General features: G+C 40.1%; 1 protein-coding gene across 1 annotated transcript in view; it reads right to left on the bottom strand.

Moving 5' to 3' along the window:
- wdr7 (WD repeat domain 7) overlaps positions 1-20,065 on the bottom strand; it is a 95,539-nt gene that overhangs the window by 2,681 nt on the left and 72,793 nt on the right. Inside the window, exons 25-30 of the mRNA XM_085359620.1 lie at positions 18,765-18,951; positions 9,970-10,087; positions 9,715-9,864; positions 9,252-9,334; positions 8,844-8,943; positions 106-210 (exon numbers count right to left, since the gene is read on the bottom strand). Coding sequence (XP_085215746.1) covers positions 106-210; positions 8,844-8,943; positions 9,252-9,334; positions 9,715-9,864; positions 9,970-10,087; positions 18,765-18,951 — 743 coding nt within the window. The remainder of the gene's footprint in view (positions 1-105; positions 211-8,843; positions 8,944-9,251; positions 9,335-9,714; positions 9,865-9,969; positions 10,088-18,764; positions 18,952-20,065) is intronic.

Genomic DNA, 20,065 nt, shown 5'->3' with positions numbered 1-20,065 from the left:
CACCTTTGTAAATCTGACTCTATACAGTCTTACCACAAAATAGTTAACGACTTCAGAAGGATTGCATTAAGATAGTTTGTATGTGTCTGTATGGGTGAGTCTTACCTGCCAGAAGGAGATATGGCTGTCAGCGCTGGAGTAGGTTGCCAGATAACGGCCATCAGGGGCGAATGATACCGCTGTGATTGGACCTTTGTGACCGTGAATGTTCTACAGAGGAACAATATGGGATAAAACAAACTCATTAAAAACAAATGAAGAATAAAATAAAGTGAATAAAAAACATGCCGTAGATGGAAAACAAAACAGAGCATCAATGCTCGTTTCTCTTTTTACTAGTAACTGTTAAATGAAAAACTTATGCAAACTTCATTTAAAACTCCAGGAGTCATAAACTGTGTGTTGATGGTGTCAACATGCAGAAATCAGCCTGTTAAAATATTTACTCTTTAACATTTACCACAAGTACTTTACTCAGAAGACAAATGAGGTGGTCTAATTCAAACTGTGCTATGGAATTAATTTTCCACCAACTGGTTAAACATTTAAAACAAAAATAAATTAGGGGAAAGTGTAAAGTAAATAAACACAAGAAAACGTAAATGTAAATTCAGAAGAAAATAAAATTATTCAATCTTTGTGATGTTTTATGAATTAATATCTAAGAAAAACAAACCACTCAAATCAATTAGACATCCGAATCAACCAATACATCTGGTAACCAACCAAAGCAGAAACAGGTAGGCAATCAACTAACCACCCAGGAGGGCAACCAGCCAGGCATACAACCAGCCAACCAGGTGGATAACTAAATTAAGCCAATAATTCTTGAATTCAATAAAACAAATAGGAAGGCAACCAAACCAGGAACCAGGCAATCAAACAGGGAAGCAACGAAACAACCAGTCAACCAGGCAGCCATGCAACCAAACAACAAGGTGGATAACCAGTCAACCAGCTAGCCAGGTGCGTAAGCAACCACCCAAACAAGAAGGCAGGCATGTAGCTAAACAGCCAATCAATTAGGCAGGCAACCTATCAACCAAACAGGTAAAGAAAGACCTCTTTTATTACTTATTTATTAATACGTTTGTGGTTTTGATTCCCCACATTTGTCTGCTTTACACTTTAAATAGCCATCTATAAAAAGCACAGTTCTGACATGTCCAACCCTCTTCTGACGAGAGCTTGTTGCTCTGTTTGTTGCTGTGATGATGGGAAGCCATTTTTATTGAGGGTTTTATAACACTGACAACAGACCAGAACAAAATACCACTTTACAGTATCACTTTACAGTTTTAATCAGCCAACAGCACATCACTCACTATCATCACTTAAAGCCGCTAAAATGAGAGCATGCCCCGATTTCCCAGACAGTTCCTCTTTCTGATGGCTGGAGGTTCAGTTCAATATACTCTGCTCTGTGATGAAGCCTGAATGAAAAACAAATTTTGGCCCTTGTTGAAATTTCATTGAGGCATTTTAGAAAAACTCTGCATCGACAGCACGTGTTCGCTTTGGCAGAGATAATTCCATCAGATGGGTGGCAGCTTCTGGTCTGACAGATGCTGCCATTCGCCTCCAGAACTCTGGGGACAAAATATACCGCTGCGTGTAACACAATAAACTGTCCCACCAGATGCAGGGTGTGTAACGCAATAAAAGAAATCACCCCCCCCCCCCCCCCACCCCCACCCGCTTGCCTTTTCTTGCGACTGGGATTACAAACTCTCACCTCCAGATGAGATTAAGACGCGTCGCCTCAGGCACCCAGACTCTGAAATGATAACCAGTGTGTGGCGATTAAAGCTTAAAAAAAAATAATAACACAATGAAATGAAAATCTCATCTTTCTAATTCGTTCTCTCCCTCCTTTTTTTCCCCCTTTAAAGGGCAAACCCTATTAGATTCCAGCAGTGTTGTCTGGGAAAAAAGCAGAATTATTTTTATTTCCTTCATCCCTCTCTTCCCCCCATTCAGTGTCTGTCTTCATCTCTACTTTTCCCCTCCATTTTTCTATCTCTTAGGAGAGATCCCAAATCTCATTTCCTGTCACTACTCACCTTAAAGGGAAAATGATCAAAAACAGAGTAAATGCGGTTTGTCTGCAAACAATCATCAGCCCTAAATAAAGGATACTGAAGCCACTGAGAGGGAAATATGACAACTACATCCAGTTGCTCTAAGTCAAAATGCCCACAGTCATGTTAATCCAAAACCAATAAGTAAACTGTCTTCAAAGTGCTTTTCGAGACCAAGAAGAGTCACAACCTGCTTTTACAAAGGTAAATAAACCAAAACAGCCAAATGCCCAGGAAAACACAAAACACAGACACTACCGCAATTGCTTGTCTCAGCAGATTTATTTTAAACTGGGGGTTTAAAATGAATCTGTTCAGACAAGGATGAGGTCAAAGAACAGGACAACCATGGAGTCAAGGTTGTGAAAAGATAGTGGTAAGATGTCCATAGTTTTGGAAGTTTTGGGGTCTGGAAGACCCAATCATCTTTAGTTTTCAGCGGAATCACAAAAAAGCCCCTGTCTGAGAACCTGACCACATGAATGGATTATTTCCATAGTGCAGGTTGGGGGCCTCACCCGGTGAGGGCATAAAAGACCGAACCAAGATTTTAAAATGGCATTACAATGTAAAGTGACTTGAGGTGACTGCTGTTGTGATTTGGTGCTATATAAATAAAAATGATATTGATTTGAAATTTTAAAACAACTTATCCAATTCGTGAGATTTAAAAGAGACGTAGTGTCATCAGCATAGAAGTGATACATGATTTTAAAACTGCTGGTAATAGAGCTGTTCGATATATATATATATATATATATATATATATATATATATATATATATATATATATATATATATATATATATATATATATATATATATATATATATATATATCAGATGATGTGAAAGCATCTATCGTTTCATATTACGCACATTTGTTTCGTGGTGTTGCAAAATAAACTGTTAATGGCAATATTTTCATCATTTTGATGGTCACTGTAGTGATTATATTAATTTCTTAAAGTTCTCTCTTTCTCTTATGTTTAAATAACCACACTACAGACGGACTACCGACTGTTTTTATGCGTTGTCGTTAGCAACAACGACGATAAATCCAGCGTGCGGCTCCACGTCCGCTTGTTTATTTTCCACATAAACCTTTTACTATAAAGCTAAAGATCCTGTTAAGGTTTTTCAAAATAAACTGAAATGATAACAAAATACATTATTCTCAAATATCAAATTTCAGAATATGCATCAAACAAATTACCTCAAATAAAAACATGAACTATAAATGGTGCTTACAGTCACCACGTGGATGCAGGCACAGAGAATACCAGCATGGCCAGTGAAGATGAGTCGAGATGATTGCCTGAGATTCACAGAATGTACAGAAAATGTAAAAGTTTCGTGATATATATTGTTGTCGGGACGATAAATGTCTTATATCGGGATATGAGATTTTGATCATATCGCACAGCCCTAGCTGATAATGTGAGGTAATGGGAGAACACACAATGAAAACAAGAGAAGACAACCTGGGAATGTAGTAGAATGGTAAAATGCTCCAAAATATCTAATTCAGTGATTCAAATTTGCAGATGTAAAGTCTAGCAGACAAATTCTACCCCTCGTGCAGTTTTTTGTTAATTTCTGCTGTAAAGTTGGACATTTCAAAATTAAAGTCTGGAGCTTCAGGTGGGCATTAGAGGAACTGGAGTTTTGGGCTCTTCTCCATCGGCTTCATCAGTCAACTACACAGTCTCCCAGCTCTTGTGCTTAGAAAACAGAACAAATTTAGGTTTAGACACACATGAGAGCTAGTTACTTATATTCAGGTGTTTTTCTTGTTTTGTTTTTTTTAGACAATTTTTGAGTTCCTGACAATAAACAGAGGATTCTGACATTGCTATGTGGGGACAGTTTCATTTGATGTGCAGCTGCCATTTTGTTCAGATGCCCTCTGAAAGTCAGAAATTGAGGAGGTATCTTTGTTTTTCCTCACAGTGGATGCATGAACTAGCTCCTCTGCCTGACATCCTTCCTTCTTGCTCATAGCAGCGATCATCACGCTTTGGTTCACAGTCACTGTTAGTTTTAATCACTTCATTTAAATATTATTTTGTCTTCCTCAGATCCTCATGCAGAGAAGGTGAAATAAAAAATAATGTAGAAAACAAATTGTATAACATGGATTAAACATTGATGCTTCCATATATATTATGATCTGTGTGTGTGTGTGTGTGTGTGTGTGTGTGTGTGTGTGTGTGTGTGTGTGTGTGTGTGTGTGTGTGTCACAGTGGACTGCCTACCAAATCAATCAACCTATCAGAGCGCAGTGAAGCACACTGAAACCATTTACAGCACTCTGTACTCCAATACACCTGACGCCTGGGGCTCCGCTCTGTGTGTCTGTGTGTGTATGTGCGCGTGTGCATCACATGGGTGCTTCACCCCATTTTATTATTCCATCTTCTCTGACGAAGACTGACAGCTTGTAAATCCCGCCCCCTTGCTGAACAACTATTACGTTAACCAATAGGAGAGGGTTCTTTGGGGGGTTTTGGACGGGCAGTACCCCGTATGTTATCATCAGATGGGAATTATAATAGTGAGAAGTTGTTATGTGTGGACAAAAAACTCAACACAAAAAAACAACCCAGGACCAAGACAGCTACAGGAATAAAACCAACTTCCTCCTGTCAACAATAAGTACAGCTAGAAAAACAAGGGTGAGTGTGACTGGTGGACTAGAAGCTGTTACTGCTCTCGCTAGTTGACACCAGAAATTAGAATCTTTCAAATTTTTAACTAAACTTGAACATCGTAACAATTTAAAGGTAGAAACAGTACTTTGAATTATAAGAGGAGTGGCTGTTTATTGGCTGTGGGATTAAACTGACATCTAACTGAGGCTTCTACCCAAATCATCGTCCATTTAAAATGCAATATGGTTATCAAAGAACTAGATTAATACTTTCAAATAGCACTTAAATACACAGACACTATTTATATGACCAGAGTACGTCTTCTTACTTTTAGACTCATTTTTCCCCTCATTTATAACTTTAGCATTTAGTTTCCAGGAACATCTGCAGTTAAAAACATATTCCTCATAGAGTGTTTTACACAGCAAATAGCAGCTGAACGTGGTGTAGGTATCACAGTAGCCCAATTACCACCAGAATAGGGACACAGTTTACATTAATTCATCATGTCATGCATTGCGGGAGACGATTCTTCAGGTTAATTTTGGCTACGCTGCCACCTTCAGCTGCAGGTTTCAGCTGTTAGAGAGAAACAGATGCAAAAAGAGGTACGAAATCACTCAGATTGTTTCTTTGTGTTCAATTAGTAGACTGAGTAGAGTCTGTTAAAGAAGCAAGCAGCTGGAGACACACACACACACACGCTGCTGACAAAGGGCTGTTCACGGAGGCTGATCAAAGCCGTGGCAGATGGTCATGCGGGGACTAGCTAGCTACGGTTGGACACACACACACACCCGCTTGCACACACACACACACACACATGCAAAGATTGATTATGAACAAAAACTGCCTCTCATCTCCTTCTACTCTCCGTCTTTGCTTTTCTTCTGGTCCCCATTTTTCGCCTCCTCCACTATTTCAAAGAGGTCGTCTCTCCTTTCTCTCCTCCTTCTCACTTTGTTTTAAATACACTAAAACAAGTCAAACAATTTAGCTCCTCTGAAATTCTTGGAAATCGAGATGTTCCCATTTTTCCAAGGAGATGCCGTTTATTCAGAAGTCTCTAAAGAGATCTGACAACTTTCTGCTGCTGCGTTTAATTTTTAAAATTAAAAAAAAAATAAAAATTTAGCCCCATGGAGGACAAAGCTGGCCCCTATTGTGATGATTATTTTAAGTTGTCATGAACACAAACTGACAGCTGACATTCTTAGAGGTGATGCAACACACCGTTTCCGAATTCCCCTTTTGAGTACACAGCAATTTACTTGTGTAACTTGGAACAGCCCCCCTGCAACCCTGATAAGGATAAGAGGAAGAGAATGGATGGATGGACATTGGCAAGCTGACTATTATGAGTGCATGATTTTCTAAACTGAGTCTGGTGAAACAATCTAAAGTGTAGTTCAGAAAACTTCGGTTTTGTATTATTCTGCAGTCAAAGAGTTGCAACAAAAAATATTTTTCCTCAGAAGTGAAAGAGGTTTTCTCTGCTCGGTGATGTAAGTGACACGCTGCACTGCAAATTAAATGATTTTTTTCCTCAAAAAAATCATTGTTGTACTTGCATCTGAACAAACCACATGACTTCTGGAACAATGTCCCTTAGACAGACGAAACCAAAGTGGTGATGTTGAAGAAGAGGGGCGATCGTGGCAGTTCGTCTTGTAATCGGAAGGTTGCCAGTTCGAGCCCCGGCTCCAACAGTCTCGGTCGTTGTGTCCTTGGGCAAGACACTTCAGCCGTTGCCTACTGGTGGTGGTCAGAGGGCCCGGTGGCGCCAGTGTCCGGCAGCCTCGCCTCTGTCAGTGCGCCTGACTGGTAGCTTGGCATCGCCAGTGTGTGAATGTGTGTGTGAATGGGTGGATGACTGAATGTGTAAAGCGCTTTGGGGTCCTTAGGGACTAAGTAAAAGCGCTATACAAATACAGGCCATTTACCATGTTCAAGCATAATGCGCAGCACCACCACGTTTGGAGAAAACCAAACAACGTATCAGCGGTGGTGGTGGTAAATGGACTGGTTCTTATATAGCGCTTTTCTACTCTTCTGAGCACTCAAAGCAATGTGCATTCACACATTCACACCCATTCGCACAAGAACATTTTCTTAGTGCTTTCTAACTAACACGCACATTCATACTCCGATGGATACATCAGAGAGCAATTTGGGGTTAATATCTTGCCCAAGGATATTTAGCATGCAGACTAGGGGAAGCAAGGAATCAAACCACCAACCTTCCGATCAGTAGATGACCTGCTCTACTGCCTGAGCTATAGCCATCCGTGGTGGTGGTGGAGGGGTGCTGATTTGGGCTTGCTTTGCAGCTACAGGACAAGGGTAACCTTACGGTCATTGAGTCATCCATGAACTCCCCCACAGACCAAAATATTCTACTTAGGATTGTGCATAAACCAATGCCTGCAAACCTAAATGCACTGAAGCAATGTTGTAAAGATAAGTTGGTCAAAATCCTTCCCCCATGATGTGAGAGACTGAAGTCATAGAGAGAAGGTGGCTTCCCAAGCTACTGAATCATGGGAAGTTCTCAAGTATGTAAATAAAGAGGGTTTACAACAAAGTGCAAACCACTGGTTACACTCAAGAGCTGGTTATTTATAAACGCTAATTCTGGTTTTTAAAAGACTCCTAAATACAGCAAAAGTATTTGTCTGGCCAATTTTTAACCTCATCCATTAGCCTGCACTTAATTTTAACCGTTTTCTTAGTGTTTGCTCACTTTTAGACTCCTCTACTGTTTAATCGACTAATATTAGGTGCCTGGAACATTGCTGCAGCTAGAAGCCTTGCTGTACAGGTTTTAATTACAGCTGTGGGAAGACCATTTAAGAAATAGTGAGCTTTAAACATTCTTCTTTTCTGGCTGAATTAATTACCCATTTCTGTAAGTGTGTTAATAAAGATAATAGCTTTATGTTGCACCTAAAATAAAACACCTGTAATGGTTCCAGCAGAGAGAGACACACTTCCTACAAAGCCATTATCTATTAAAAGTTAATTACTGCAAATAACACACAAAGTGTCTCCTGTCTCACTCTCTCTCACTCTCTCTCACACACACACACACACACACACACACACACACACACACACAATCAAACGAGATGTTGGGTGAAAAGGCCCGTGCTGTTATCAGATATAAATGACCCCCTCCACCAGAGTAGACTGCTCAGGTTACTGCAAATCAATACACAGCAAATTATCAACACACACCCGCTCATACAAGAAATACACACAAACATGGAGACCAGCAGCTCACACACACGCGCGAGACACAAACATGATTAAGAGAGTCATTGCTTCATCATTAATCAATTACTGAGGGGTGAAAAAATGAAACTCCTCTCCTCCTTATCTCCTCCTCTCTCATTTAAACCTACTGTTTCTGCTCCTCCTCATTTCCTCCAGTTTGAGCTAAAGCATCCTGTTTGCAAACAGATGGAAACTTTCCAACATAATGAGCAAACAGAGATTAAAGGCATCTATTATGCTTAATTTTCTGTCATATCTGCTGTTTCAGATGGATTAAATATGGCCAAATAATGACATCAGTGCATGCAAAAGCCAAAGACAAAAACTGAACACTCAGTTTACCTGCTCACATGTGTTTTCTAATTATAAAAGGATGAAAACATGATGGTGCTTAAGTTTTGAGATGTCTTAGAGTTTAGTTAATATATCTGAGTTTTGGTTACCTTCTCGCCTTCCCCTGCTTCAAGGACTTTGTATACCAGACATTAACCTTTTGGTTTTCTAATCATTGATGAAATCTCTCTTTGCCTCCTGCACTCTGTACTAAAGACCTATCTGTGGAGACAGCTGGTTTTCCACGTGCAGTCATAATTATGGTTGGAAATCTGTTGAACGCCTTGGGCCGTGAAGGCTACATGCAGGGGTGGATTAATACAAAGTGGGATGGATGGATGGATGGATGAGAGTGGGAAAATGAATGAAAAAGAAGATGATCTGTGTGAAGGAGGCGGTGGAAGAAAGGATGTGTAAAGCTGGGGTCCAGAGTAAAAACCAACTTCATCTGGTGTAATCAAACAGCTGTTGAGCTGATCAGTTTAAGTTTTTCGATGTACCTGACATTTCCCTGTACGGACATCGTAGAGGGCCACTGAACCTTGGCGAGCTCCGACAGCGATGCGGTGACTGCGGTCGCAGTAACCAACCATATAGAACCTAAAAAGGTGGACAGCAAACACACATGAACATTTAACACTGTATAAGGGAAGATGTTTAGCGATGAAGGAAGATTTCATTCATCCATTTTCTTCCTCTTGTCCAATTCTGGGGGCTCACCCCCACCCCCGCCTCAAGGTTAATTTTTATGTAAACAAACAAACGGAAACACTAATAGCACACTGAGACTGACACACCTTAATGTAATGTAAACGGTCACAGACACAGTAGTCAGGGCCCAGCTCGCCTTTCCCAGCCCCTCCCAGTTTGAAGATATTACTTGGGGTTGAACCTGATGACAAACTTACTTGCAAATAGCAGGGAAACATTCCTGCAGTCCTTTCTTCTTCACCAGAGAACCTTCAATACAGTACATGATGATATCCATCACCTAAGGATCAGGAGAACAGTTTTTATTGTAGTTGAAGTTAACCTATGTAGCTTGTTTCCATGTATTAAACACTTTTTATTGCCAGGGTCTGAACAGATCATCTTCTCTGACTCTCCTTTAGTTTGGTTTATAAATCCAACCCTGAGTCATGGGGTTGACTAGCCAGCAGCTTCTGATTCAGCACTTTCAGGTCTTTTCTGTTTTGGATGATGCTAGCTTTCACTGGCGTCATTAATAACAATAGTTGTCTAAGGGTAAAAAGAGCTCCTTTTTTATTTTGGTAAAGTCAAATACTTAATTGAATTATATTATGCTTGTGTCCTTGGCTGGGATTTTTGAGAATGTTATCTTTCATCGATCTCAAATATAGTTCGAATTACTTCAACCAGAAGATCCACGACGTCTCCAGGCATCTTCTCAATCAGGATGTCGATCACTCGCAGGATCTCTGTTTTGGCTCTGGCCAGAGTGGTCGTGTGAATGTTCTGCTGTGACTGAGAGTTCGCCTGAGCAGCGTTGTGCCGATGAACCTGAAAAGATATAACACTTATATTTATAAGAGCTGGAGAGGGAAAACAGTTGGTGAGTACCTAATAAGATGGCTTTGGTTTCAGCAGCTGGTAAAGAAAACACACCTCTTTTGCAATGGTGGTGATGAAGGCAGGCGGCCGGGCGGTGGCAATAAGAGAGAGGGCGTGACGGGCTGAACGGGCCGAATCTGCTGGAGGGTTGAGGGGCAAACCCATGGTGACACTGTAGAACGAGGGAGTAAAATGTATCATTCAGATGTTTGAAATTACTGTTTATGTTCCTCTTATTCTTCATAGACAATAGATTAGGGGATTTTTGCTGTTGATACTACAACATATCGCAGTACATTGATGCTGAAAAGATCGCTATGGAAGGCAATTTTTTTGCTTGTAAATTGTGACACTTTGAATGAATGTAAAATTGATTTGGTTTCAGTTTTTAAACAGAGCCAAAGTGTGTTTCCCAGCACTGAAAATTGAATCTTCCATCTTTGGTGATTATGAAGTTATGAGGCCTTAAAAAAAGCCATAGCACCAAATTTAAACCCAGGACATACTCATTATTGTTTTATGTGGTTTTGCTGGGATTTGTTGACAATAAGAAAACCATGCGAGGCTTATCTCTTAGAGATTTTACAAATCTAAAGGGGGACTTAGACATTTCAATCAGCCACTTTAGGCGAGTGGAAGAAAACAAGACAAATCTGAGAAAAGCAACGGCGAGATTGAGTTTTACAAATATATGGAGTGAAGAGATTAGCCAGCAGCTTATAATGTCAAGGCCAAGTCAATGGGAGCCATTCACCAGGCGACAGCATAATGGACTCCCACAATGCAACAGGAATTAGACACACACACACACACACACACACACACACACACACACACACACACCCCCTCAGAGAGTGTATGTGTATGATTGTAAGAGAAAAAAAAGACTACGAGGGCGAGTGAGACCACCTTGTTAACAAATGGAGGGAGGGAGGGAGAGCGAGAGACATGGGTGGACGGCTGGGCGAGTTGCACGATTCATCTCCTCTGATTACACATCACAGCCACAGATCTCGTAATTAATACCGGTAATATATCGGCAATATATCAGCAATATTGAAATGTTTAATTTCATTCAGAGAGGTGGCTGTAATTGGAAACAGTCACAGTGTTGATATAAGGCAGCAAAGGGCCAATTGTGCCGAGACCGGCTGAGGTTAATAACCAGCGTTTAGCACATGTAATGAAATAACCTGGGTTACCATTAGAGTCACAGGAGACAGAGAGAGACACACAGAGTCATGAAACAAAACTAAACCCAAGAAAATATTAATAAATAAAATTAAATATTAAAATGGGTCTATTTTAAGAGTGTTTCATCATCCAAACTAGCAGAAATAAAAACAAAAATTCAGCATTAAAGTGGTTGTACTGAAATGGATTAATGAGTCCAGATGGAAAGGATTCCACTGTGATGAACTTTCAGTGCTGACATGAAACACACACTCAGGGCTTACTGTGTGTGTGAGAGAGAGAGAAGCTGGCAACATGGCTGTATTCACAGCCAATATCACGCTGACATTATCCAGTCGATACCAAGTCACACACACAGAGCGAGGACTGGAAGTATTGATTTTTGTGTGCGAGGGAGGAGTGAATAACTCCAGTCACATGACCAGAATCCACGCTGCAAGAAGCCAGCGCTGTGTGTATATGGCTGAGTGACTTCCAGGGACTCACTGGCTTACTGATTGGCTTTCTCACTGAGTTGCAGATGGGGTAACTGGACTGTTTACAGACTGATTTACTGGATCATTTCTGAATTGTAAGATGTGCCTCTAGTTAATGCACATTTGACCTTTTCTATGTAGACTGATGACCCTACTTTTTACTGGGGTTGGGTGACTGGAGTTTAACTTTCAACTGTCCAGATTTATTAACAACCACCCAGCCATATTCAAAATGATTCCTTTAAATTTTCAGGAGCAACCCTCCTTGCATTGATTCTAAACGTTCTGCAGTTCTTAACAAGTAGGGCTGAACATGTGGAAGTTCTCAGAGTCATTTGGTCTGACCACAGGACTCGCTATAGACAGTACAAAAGATGGATGTAGCCACCAGTGTTTTCATTCTTGCCATCTTGCTGTTTTTAAACCAGGTTCGAGGAGTGATGCGTGGGCTTCAAGCTGATTGGCTAAGCATATCCTGTATAGTGACAGTTACAAAATGAATTTCATATTTTTTATTTAATATCACCTAAAATTGACCGACTGAGCCCATAAATTAGGTAGGAAACATTTTACAGAGGTTTGGGCAGAGAGTAATTTTAACAGATTTGTACCAGACCAGAAGTCTTTTTGTGTCACCCCTTGGCAACAGTTAAAACGAATGCAGATTCAAGACACTATAAGATCCCGGGGTGGTGATTTGTTTACTTTGTTTACCGTAATAACTGAGTAAGTATGCTGCAGGGAATTTGTGTGAATATGTTGATCAGCTCAGGATGTAGAGCAGGTCATCTACTAATCTGCTGGCAGCTCCAGTCTGCATGCCAAATATCCTTGGGCAACATACTAACTCCAAGCTGTTAGACAGAATGCTAGAAAGCATTTACGTAGACAAAACATAGAAAAAAAGTGCTTGTAAGAATGGGTATGTGAACGGTTGAATCAGGCACGTTGTGTAAAGGTAGAGAAGGCAGAGCAAAAAAGCCCTATATAAGAACCAGTCCATTTGCCATGTCCACACTCTGTCTCTTCTGTTCTACAAGGAGTGTTTTAAGTTATGTTTTGGTCATCATTCATAGCTTTTCATAAACATCAAGAACCAAAAAATATTGATAAAATGAATAAATGGCAGCAAACAATTCAATTAAATGGAAAGAACTAAAGTTCAATTTATTAAACCTTTTTTTTTTTTTTTTTTTTAAAAACACCTTAATCTAAAGGTAACAGTTTTTATAGATTTAAAGATTTTTAGACCAAAAAAAATAAATAAATAAGAGATGGATGCTTAAAAGCTTGGCGGTGTCCAATCTGTGGAGGGTTAGCTGGCGTGTGCTGACCCGTTCACATAAACTCTGACATGGGCTGGTCACGCATCACTGTGTTGGTCTAAATGGACGGACTAACTGGTTTTCTCAGCTGCTTAAAGGCGTGGTTTACTGACCATAAATGTACCCACAGACTACAGAGAGCATGGTGGAGAGGTGGAGAGTAGGGCAACCTTTTGATGCAATCTTTACAGCAGACACTGGCTTTTTCAGTGGTTAATTATAATTTTTTCATTTCTTTTTTGACATTTTGGAACAATATTTATGATATTCCTGAGTTTCTGACAGCCTTATCTCAGGTCTGGGTGGAATTTGCACAAACACACCCACAGATCAAAACTGATCAGTAATGGTGACCTGCAGTTTCCAGATTTTTGTTTTTCCCTTTAGGGTTCATGAGTGGACATCCATGGTGACAACAACATGTACTTATCTCTGCATGACACACAGATCGCCAAAGCATTCATTTACCCCTGCATGAGAAACGCAATCGTTCAAAACTTGTAGACAGACAAATACAGTGTAAAAAGATGTATTTATCCCTGCAAGACAAACACATTGAAAACATGCATTTATCCCTGTGGTGGTCTCTGATTGGATGGAGACCGGGAGGAGATTCAAACACCCTCAACGTTTTAGAAAACTTTCTATATAAATGTGATATCTCTGTAGATATGTAGTACGAAAGCGGGCTTAAATTCAGAGTGATCTTATAGATAGTGCAAATGAGAACAGAATTTAAAGATCCAACAATCACTGTGGAAAAAGCTTTAATCAGGATACCCATACAATAGTGCATGGGCCACAAGAATAGATACTGCAGAAAAAGCTTGCAGTCAAATCTTGTTTGTAACAATCCCACACAATTTTAGCATAAAACTATTTGGGGGTATGGAAAGACGCCAAGCTTTCCTCTTTAATGTACATATTGCTGATCATGGTAGAAATCTCAAAGTAAAAGTGGCTTTGACTTAAGGAATAAAAACTACTCAGCCTGTGATTATATGCACACAACCTACTCCATTTCCAGTCAGCCATGCTTCTCTTTGTTTCATTACATTAATTGGTTACCACTGAATTCTTTATGATTTTGTAGGCTAGCTATGACTGACCATCTGGGTAAAACACACTCTCTCTCTGTCTCTCAGAGAGTAGTTACCAAATAAGCACTCATTAGAAAAAAAGATATGCAGAAAACACTGAACCTTAAAGAAGAAGACAACAGCAGAAGACCACACGGAGTGCCCCTCATGCCAGCTAAGAACAGGAAACTGAGGCTACAGTTTGCATAGGCTCGCCAACACAGGACAACAGAAAATTAGAAAAACGTTGACTGGCCTGACAAGTTTCAGTTTCTGCCGCAACATTTGGATGGTCAGGCTTTGGTGTAAACTACAAGAAAGCATTGATCCATCCTGCTTTATTCTGCCTGTGCATTGTCACTCATCCTGTCCACCCCTTTATAACCACACTGTATCCATCTTCTGCTTTCAGCGCAGTGACACAAAGCTGAAATATTCGGGTTTATTGAACATGACAATGAGTTCAATGTGATACTGTCATGTCAACATTTAGCAAAGTCTGTGAGGAATGTTTCCAGCACCTTGCTAAATCATTGTCACAAAGAATTAAAGCAGCAGGGTCCAACCTGGTACTGGGAAGGTGTGCCTAATGAAGTGGTGGCCAGTGAGTCTAAAGGGAATATGGATTATTACGACCCATTAATCATGCAAAGCTACTCTAGTAGCTTCACCACATTCGTTGGATATGAAATTATACGGAATAAGGAATGTGTTAGCGTTTCCTGGAGATGGCACTAGTGTTTTATACCATGTTGTATGTCTTGTACTTTGTGTCGTATTTTTAATATATTAAGAGTTTGTGTGGCTGCTACCTTGGCCAGGTCTCCCTTGTGAAATAGATTCGACCACAGTGGAACTTTCTGGTTAGATGCACAGAGGTAAACACACAGAATAAATACATAAATAAACGAGAGAGAAAAAAATGCCAATTCTATATGGGTCAGGTGGAAGGCGCAGATTGATTTTTCATGAAATGACCCTGAATATTTTCTGTGTATTTTTATCAGTAATTTTTATAGTCTAGTTATCATTATTATTATTACTACACTTTTTATTTAAGTTAAGTAAAATATGTCTTCACACTTAGCTTTAGTTAGTAGTAACTATAATAACTCTGGTAGGGTCAGGACGCACCGATGACCTTCACATAAAAGTAACTCAGGTGTTTATTCAGACAGTAAGCAGACAGGCAGAGCATATAAAGGTGTGCGTCTGCTGAAAGCAGCTTTTACCTCTTAGAATGGATTCCTTGAAAACTGTGTGGAGACTGCTGAAGCAGTTTCTTTCCCTTTCTTTTCTTTTTTTTGGCTTGTGTGTCTGAAAATATAAAGTGCAAGTCTTCCACACCGGGAGCTTTTTCAAATCTCTACCTATTGAAAAGGGATTATCCCACATACACACACAGCTCTGCGAGAAGTGTATTGACAACTGGTTGGGTGGATCAGGGACAAAAAGCCTCACTGCAAGTCAGCTGCATGGAAATACATCCTCAGAGAGAGAGCGGAGAAAGAAAGAGTGAGCGTGTGTGCTCTCTTTTAGCCAGTAATGCATTCAACTCCTTGTTTCTCTGTCCACAGAAAAGAAAATTGCCCAAGTGAAGGAATACTGAATACTGACTGTGTGTGTGTGTGTGTGTTCGTGCATCCTCTCCGTATGTATTATAATGTACTGATGTGATTACTGTGCGTCTCATTGATCAGCCCTCGTGCTGTTTACTTCAACAACACCAGGAGGCAACACCACACACCTGCAGACTTCACATTATTAATTATGCATGGTCATGAACTCCGTGTGTGTGTGCGCGTGCGTATTTTAAGTTTTAGTATTTACTTAAGCTCACCACTAAGTCGCTGGGGACCCTAAACTAAAGTATCTAAAAAAGAACATTTGATACTGCAACACTTCTCCTATAATGTGACTCCTGAACACACACCACATGATAATAGCTTAATTGAAGCTCTCATTAGTGCTACTGCTTATTTTTGCTATACCTTAGTTTAGTCTCAAATGTGATTCCAGAGGTTGATAGATAATATAGACAAATTTTTGCCTATGTTGAAAAGGTTATCAAAGGATTATTGGGACAGCTGTTACTATAAGGAGACTTGAGATAATCTTTCTCAAACTGAATATTCAAAAATCCTTTAAATTTATTTTCAGTTTCCAGTTTAGTATTTTCTCTGACTGTTACCGTTAACTTTATTTTTCATTTCTTATTAATTTATTTAACATTTCCCTTTTATTAATCTGAATTTATTTACTGGCATATTATACACATCCATATACACGTTAGAGGGATTACTTACCCATCAACTGTGTTATTAAATTATGCATTTTGACTGGACATCATCTCCATGTGATGTAATTATATTCGCAGAAACATGTGATTTAAGGTGGAATAAATGTGTAAAACTTGGGGTTCTGTAAAAAAAAAAAAATATATATATTTTTTAAAGACAAGATTATAACAATTATGTCTGCCTGTTTTTTTAAATAAATTTTTTATTGTTGTCTTGTGTTGCATCATATGTTTTAAAGGTTCATGAAGATTGTTATTAAAAGAACAAAAGATAAAACAACATCAGTGAGGTCGTAGCTCACTCAGCCTTGATCTTGATCTTGATCTTGACCGCACTTTGCGCAAAGAGCTCCTAAAGTGACCAGTGTGTGTCAGTTAAAATCTGACCAATGCTCCAAAAGAAGTAGTAAATATTTAAATTGTGAAGGGATAGACAAGCACTTCACCAGGGCATAAGCTTGTCAGCAATTACTTGAAATATAAAATTACTAAAAATATAAAATGACAGAGGAGGTGAAAAGAGATGCACGTCAAACACAGGAAATTTTCAAAATAAAAGACTGTGCAAGGGGGAAGGGGGTAAAATAAAAATGACGCTTCTGAGACGCTCCTGGTGTGATTGGAAGCACTATGAGGATTAAGTTGCTTGGAGTCAATCAAATTTTTGACTGCTATTTTTTACACTACTGGCATATTCAACTTTATCTACTGTATCAATGTTTTTTCACTGTACTGTAACTTATAACAATAATTTTTTTGCATTAATTCTTGTGTGGATCTTATAGGCATCTTCTCTTTCTATTTGACCGAAAATGTATTCCATTAAAATGGAATTGTGTCATTTCCCTTCCTGACACACCACTCTGCAGCTTTCCTTGCTAGAATACTTCACTGACTTCAATTTATTGTGAACAGCCCAACACAAACCCTAACCGGGACCCCAGAAACTATGTTTCGCCTCATTAGGACCTGGTTTGGGTCCCCATGAGGACTAAGGTCAGTGTTTATACTGAGAGAGGTCCCAGGGAGGTAACAAAAATGAACGAACACACGGACACACACACACACACACACACACACACACACGCAGACATATCTATACTCATTTAACCAGACTGGGCCAGCTCGAGTTTCAGACTTAATAGGATCAACTCATATTGGCCAGTTAGATTTCAGCAGGGAGGAAGACGCACACGTGCTGCTCTTTGTATCATACATGAAGAAGAAGCCACTGAATTAGCCTCTCCGCATGACCCCTGACCTTCGCTTGTGTAAGAAGCTGCTTCAAACCACAACCTCACTTTGACTGCATGAAGGCAGCCACGACCTCTGACCTCGACTCTGCTGCCAGTAATGTTGATGGTTGAGTACGTGAAACCAGCTCTGCTGACATCTGTGGTTTTACAAAGTCTTGTAACTCAGCAAGTCGGAGTGTCAGTGTCTTTACCGTTTGCTCATCTTAGTTCTCCAAAAATATTTAAAGGCGTTATCTAAGCTGGGAAATCCACACACTGGCGCTAATATTGTGTACTTTGTTAACATCTGATCTTGTCTCTCACCTGATTAAAGTCTAATGGGTTAATCTTGTCTGGAGCTAGAGACTGCAGGGCAATCTTCTTGCTTTTCTAGATGGAAATTTTTAAGAGCCACTTTAAGTGGGGCACAAAATGCTAAATAAAATGAAGAAAAAGACAAATGTGTGCACAGAGACAGAGGACTTTCGTGTCAGGCCAACGCAGACATCGTTACATCATCATAATGTCTTGAAATCAGATTAGAGTCGGGCTTCCATAACTCACTGTGTCGGCTATATAATGTTCGTTTGTGTGTGTGTGTGGGTGTGTGTGTGTGTGTGTGTGTCTGTATTTGTGCGGATGCATATGTTTGTATCTATAGGATATACTCTGGAATCTGAGAGGGACGGATACAATTTAACAAATTAACAAACAGGAAGTGAGTACAGACAAATTGTCTGTTTTCAGTCGCTGGAGAGAAAGTAAACAAATGCAGAGCGTTCAATTTCCAGATGCAAAATCTTTTTTTTTAATAAAAAAAAATTACCAAATTATGTGAAACACCGTCAAATCGGTGTGAATGTGAAAATACTGCGTGTAAAAAAAAGAAACTATTTGTTAGTGAGGGTCCATTTCAACCAGTCTGCCCTTACAGGAGAATCCGTCGGTGAAAACACCAACGACCACTGCAGCCTGCATGAAACAACGACTCCTGATCTTTTAGTAGTGTGTCTTTAAGATGCCTTCATGCCAACACAACAGACCAACACTATGACACTTTTAAGGACTCTAGTATACATGCAGTTAGACTCTCATGATGATTTTCATGAAGATGAAGGCAAAGTGAGCAGGAAACTCTTAAAACTGTTTTACATTTATCTTGTCAGCATCTTCGGTCTGATATGAAACATTTTTTAAAAAGGCAGCAACTTCATTTGTTTAAGCGGCTCGTCGTGACTCACTTGGCGAGCTGCTTCTCGGCGTCGGCGCACAGCTCCAGTAGTCCCATGAGCACCGCCGACACATCCATGTACGGTTCCCACACGGTGAAGCCTCGACCAATCAGATCGATGGCGGTGCGTCGGATGGTGCTGTGGGCAGGCAGCTTGGGGCTGGGGGGCTGCAGCAGCAGGAAGGTCAGGGCCTTACCTGCAGAGAGAAACGAATCAGAGGGTTTTATCAGAAAACAGCAGGAGTTTGAAATCAGCCTGTGAGGGTTCAGCATCAGACAATACTAAAGAATACACACAGTGACCCTCTTATGCTGGAATTTTTGTCATCTTAAGGACATTAATATTATCTTTCATGGTCTCATCAGCTCTGAAAAGCAGCCTCAAGCTGCACCACAGGCGCAATCTTAAACAAAGAAAAGAAAGGAAAGCATTCTCATAAAGACAAAATATGTTCTGATATTTTTGGTGAGGTTTTGGGTGAAAATAGTCCAACACACACACTGACAGACACACACTCGGAGGATAAAGACAGCAAGCGGGATGGAGGTCACTTCATAGCTGACCTGACATTTGAGCCAGTCTCTGTGGGGACAGACTGACCATTAAGACTCCTGAAAAAAATCCCCCCCTCCCCTCAATAACGCTCTCCTTCCACCACCCTCTGTGCTCCCCACCTCACATCTGTCTGTCTTTCCCAGCTCGTCTCACCCACCTATCTTTGCAGGCAGAGGTCCAAAGATAACACCAACCAAAAAGAGTTTCATTTGTTTCATCCTCTTTTTTGAGTATCATGCATTTAAGTTCTCATTTTATCTACTGTGAAGCTGAAAATCTGTCTTTTGTCTGTTCTCTTCTGCCGCTGCTGCAGTCACAGAAATCAATACGACCCTTTGTGTGTTTTCACTTGAAATGCAAAAGCTAAATAGGCATAAAATGAAGAAACATACGATATAAAACAGATGATTTACTTTAGTTATAATCCTGTGGTGGCTCTAAAGGTCCACCGGTCTCCAGACGCACTCGGCTAATCGCATCACCAGGATCTCCTGGCATTTCATCATCAGCCTGCCTTAAATGGCAAACCCCCTTCCTTATTGGTTTACATCTACACACACAAAAACCTATGGATGGGTCTATGAACGATATGGCAAGAGGTTAACCGTGTAAGAATAGCAGCTATCTACAGACAGTGACAGCATTGGCTAATGTTGTTAGCTGGTATTGTTAAGACAATAGGGTTTATATTGGCTTGTGAGCTCTGCACTTTCAAGGCTCCAATTTTCGCTTCACAACCACATTGGTTTTTTGGA

Source organism: Diplotaxodon limnothrissa, linkage group LG7 (genome assembly GCF_057381915.1).
Source record: "Diplotaxodon limnothrissa isolate DT_005_m linkage group LG7, D_limnothrissa_male_GT1.1, whole genome shotgun sequence".
NCBI lineage: Eukaryota > Metazoa > Chordata > Actinopteri > Cichliformes > Cichlidae > Diplotaxodon > Diplotaxodon limnothrissa.
The sequence above is the reverse complement of the archived record's forward strand: the minus strand, read 5'-3'. Positions and strand labels throughout refer to the sequence as shown.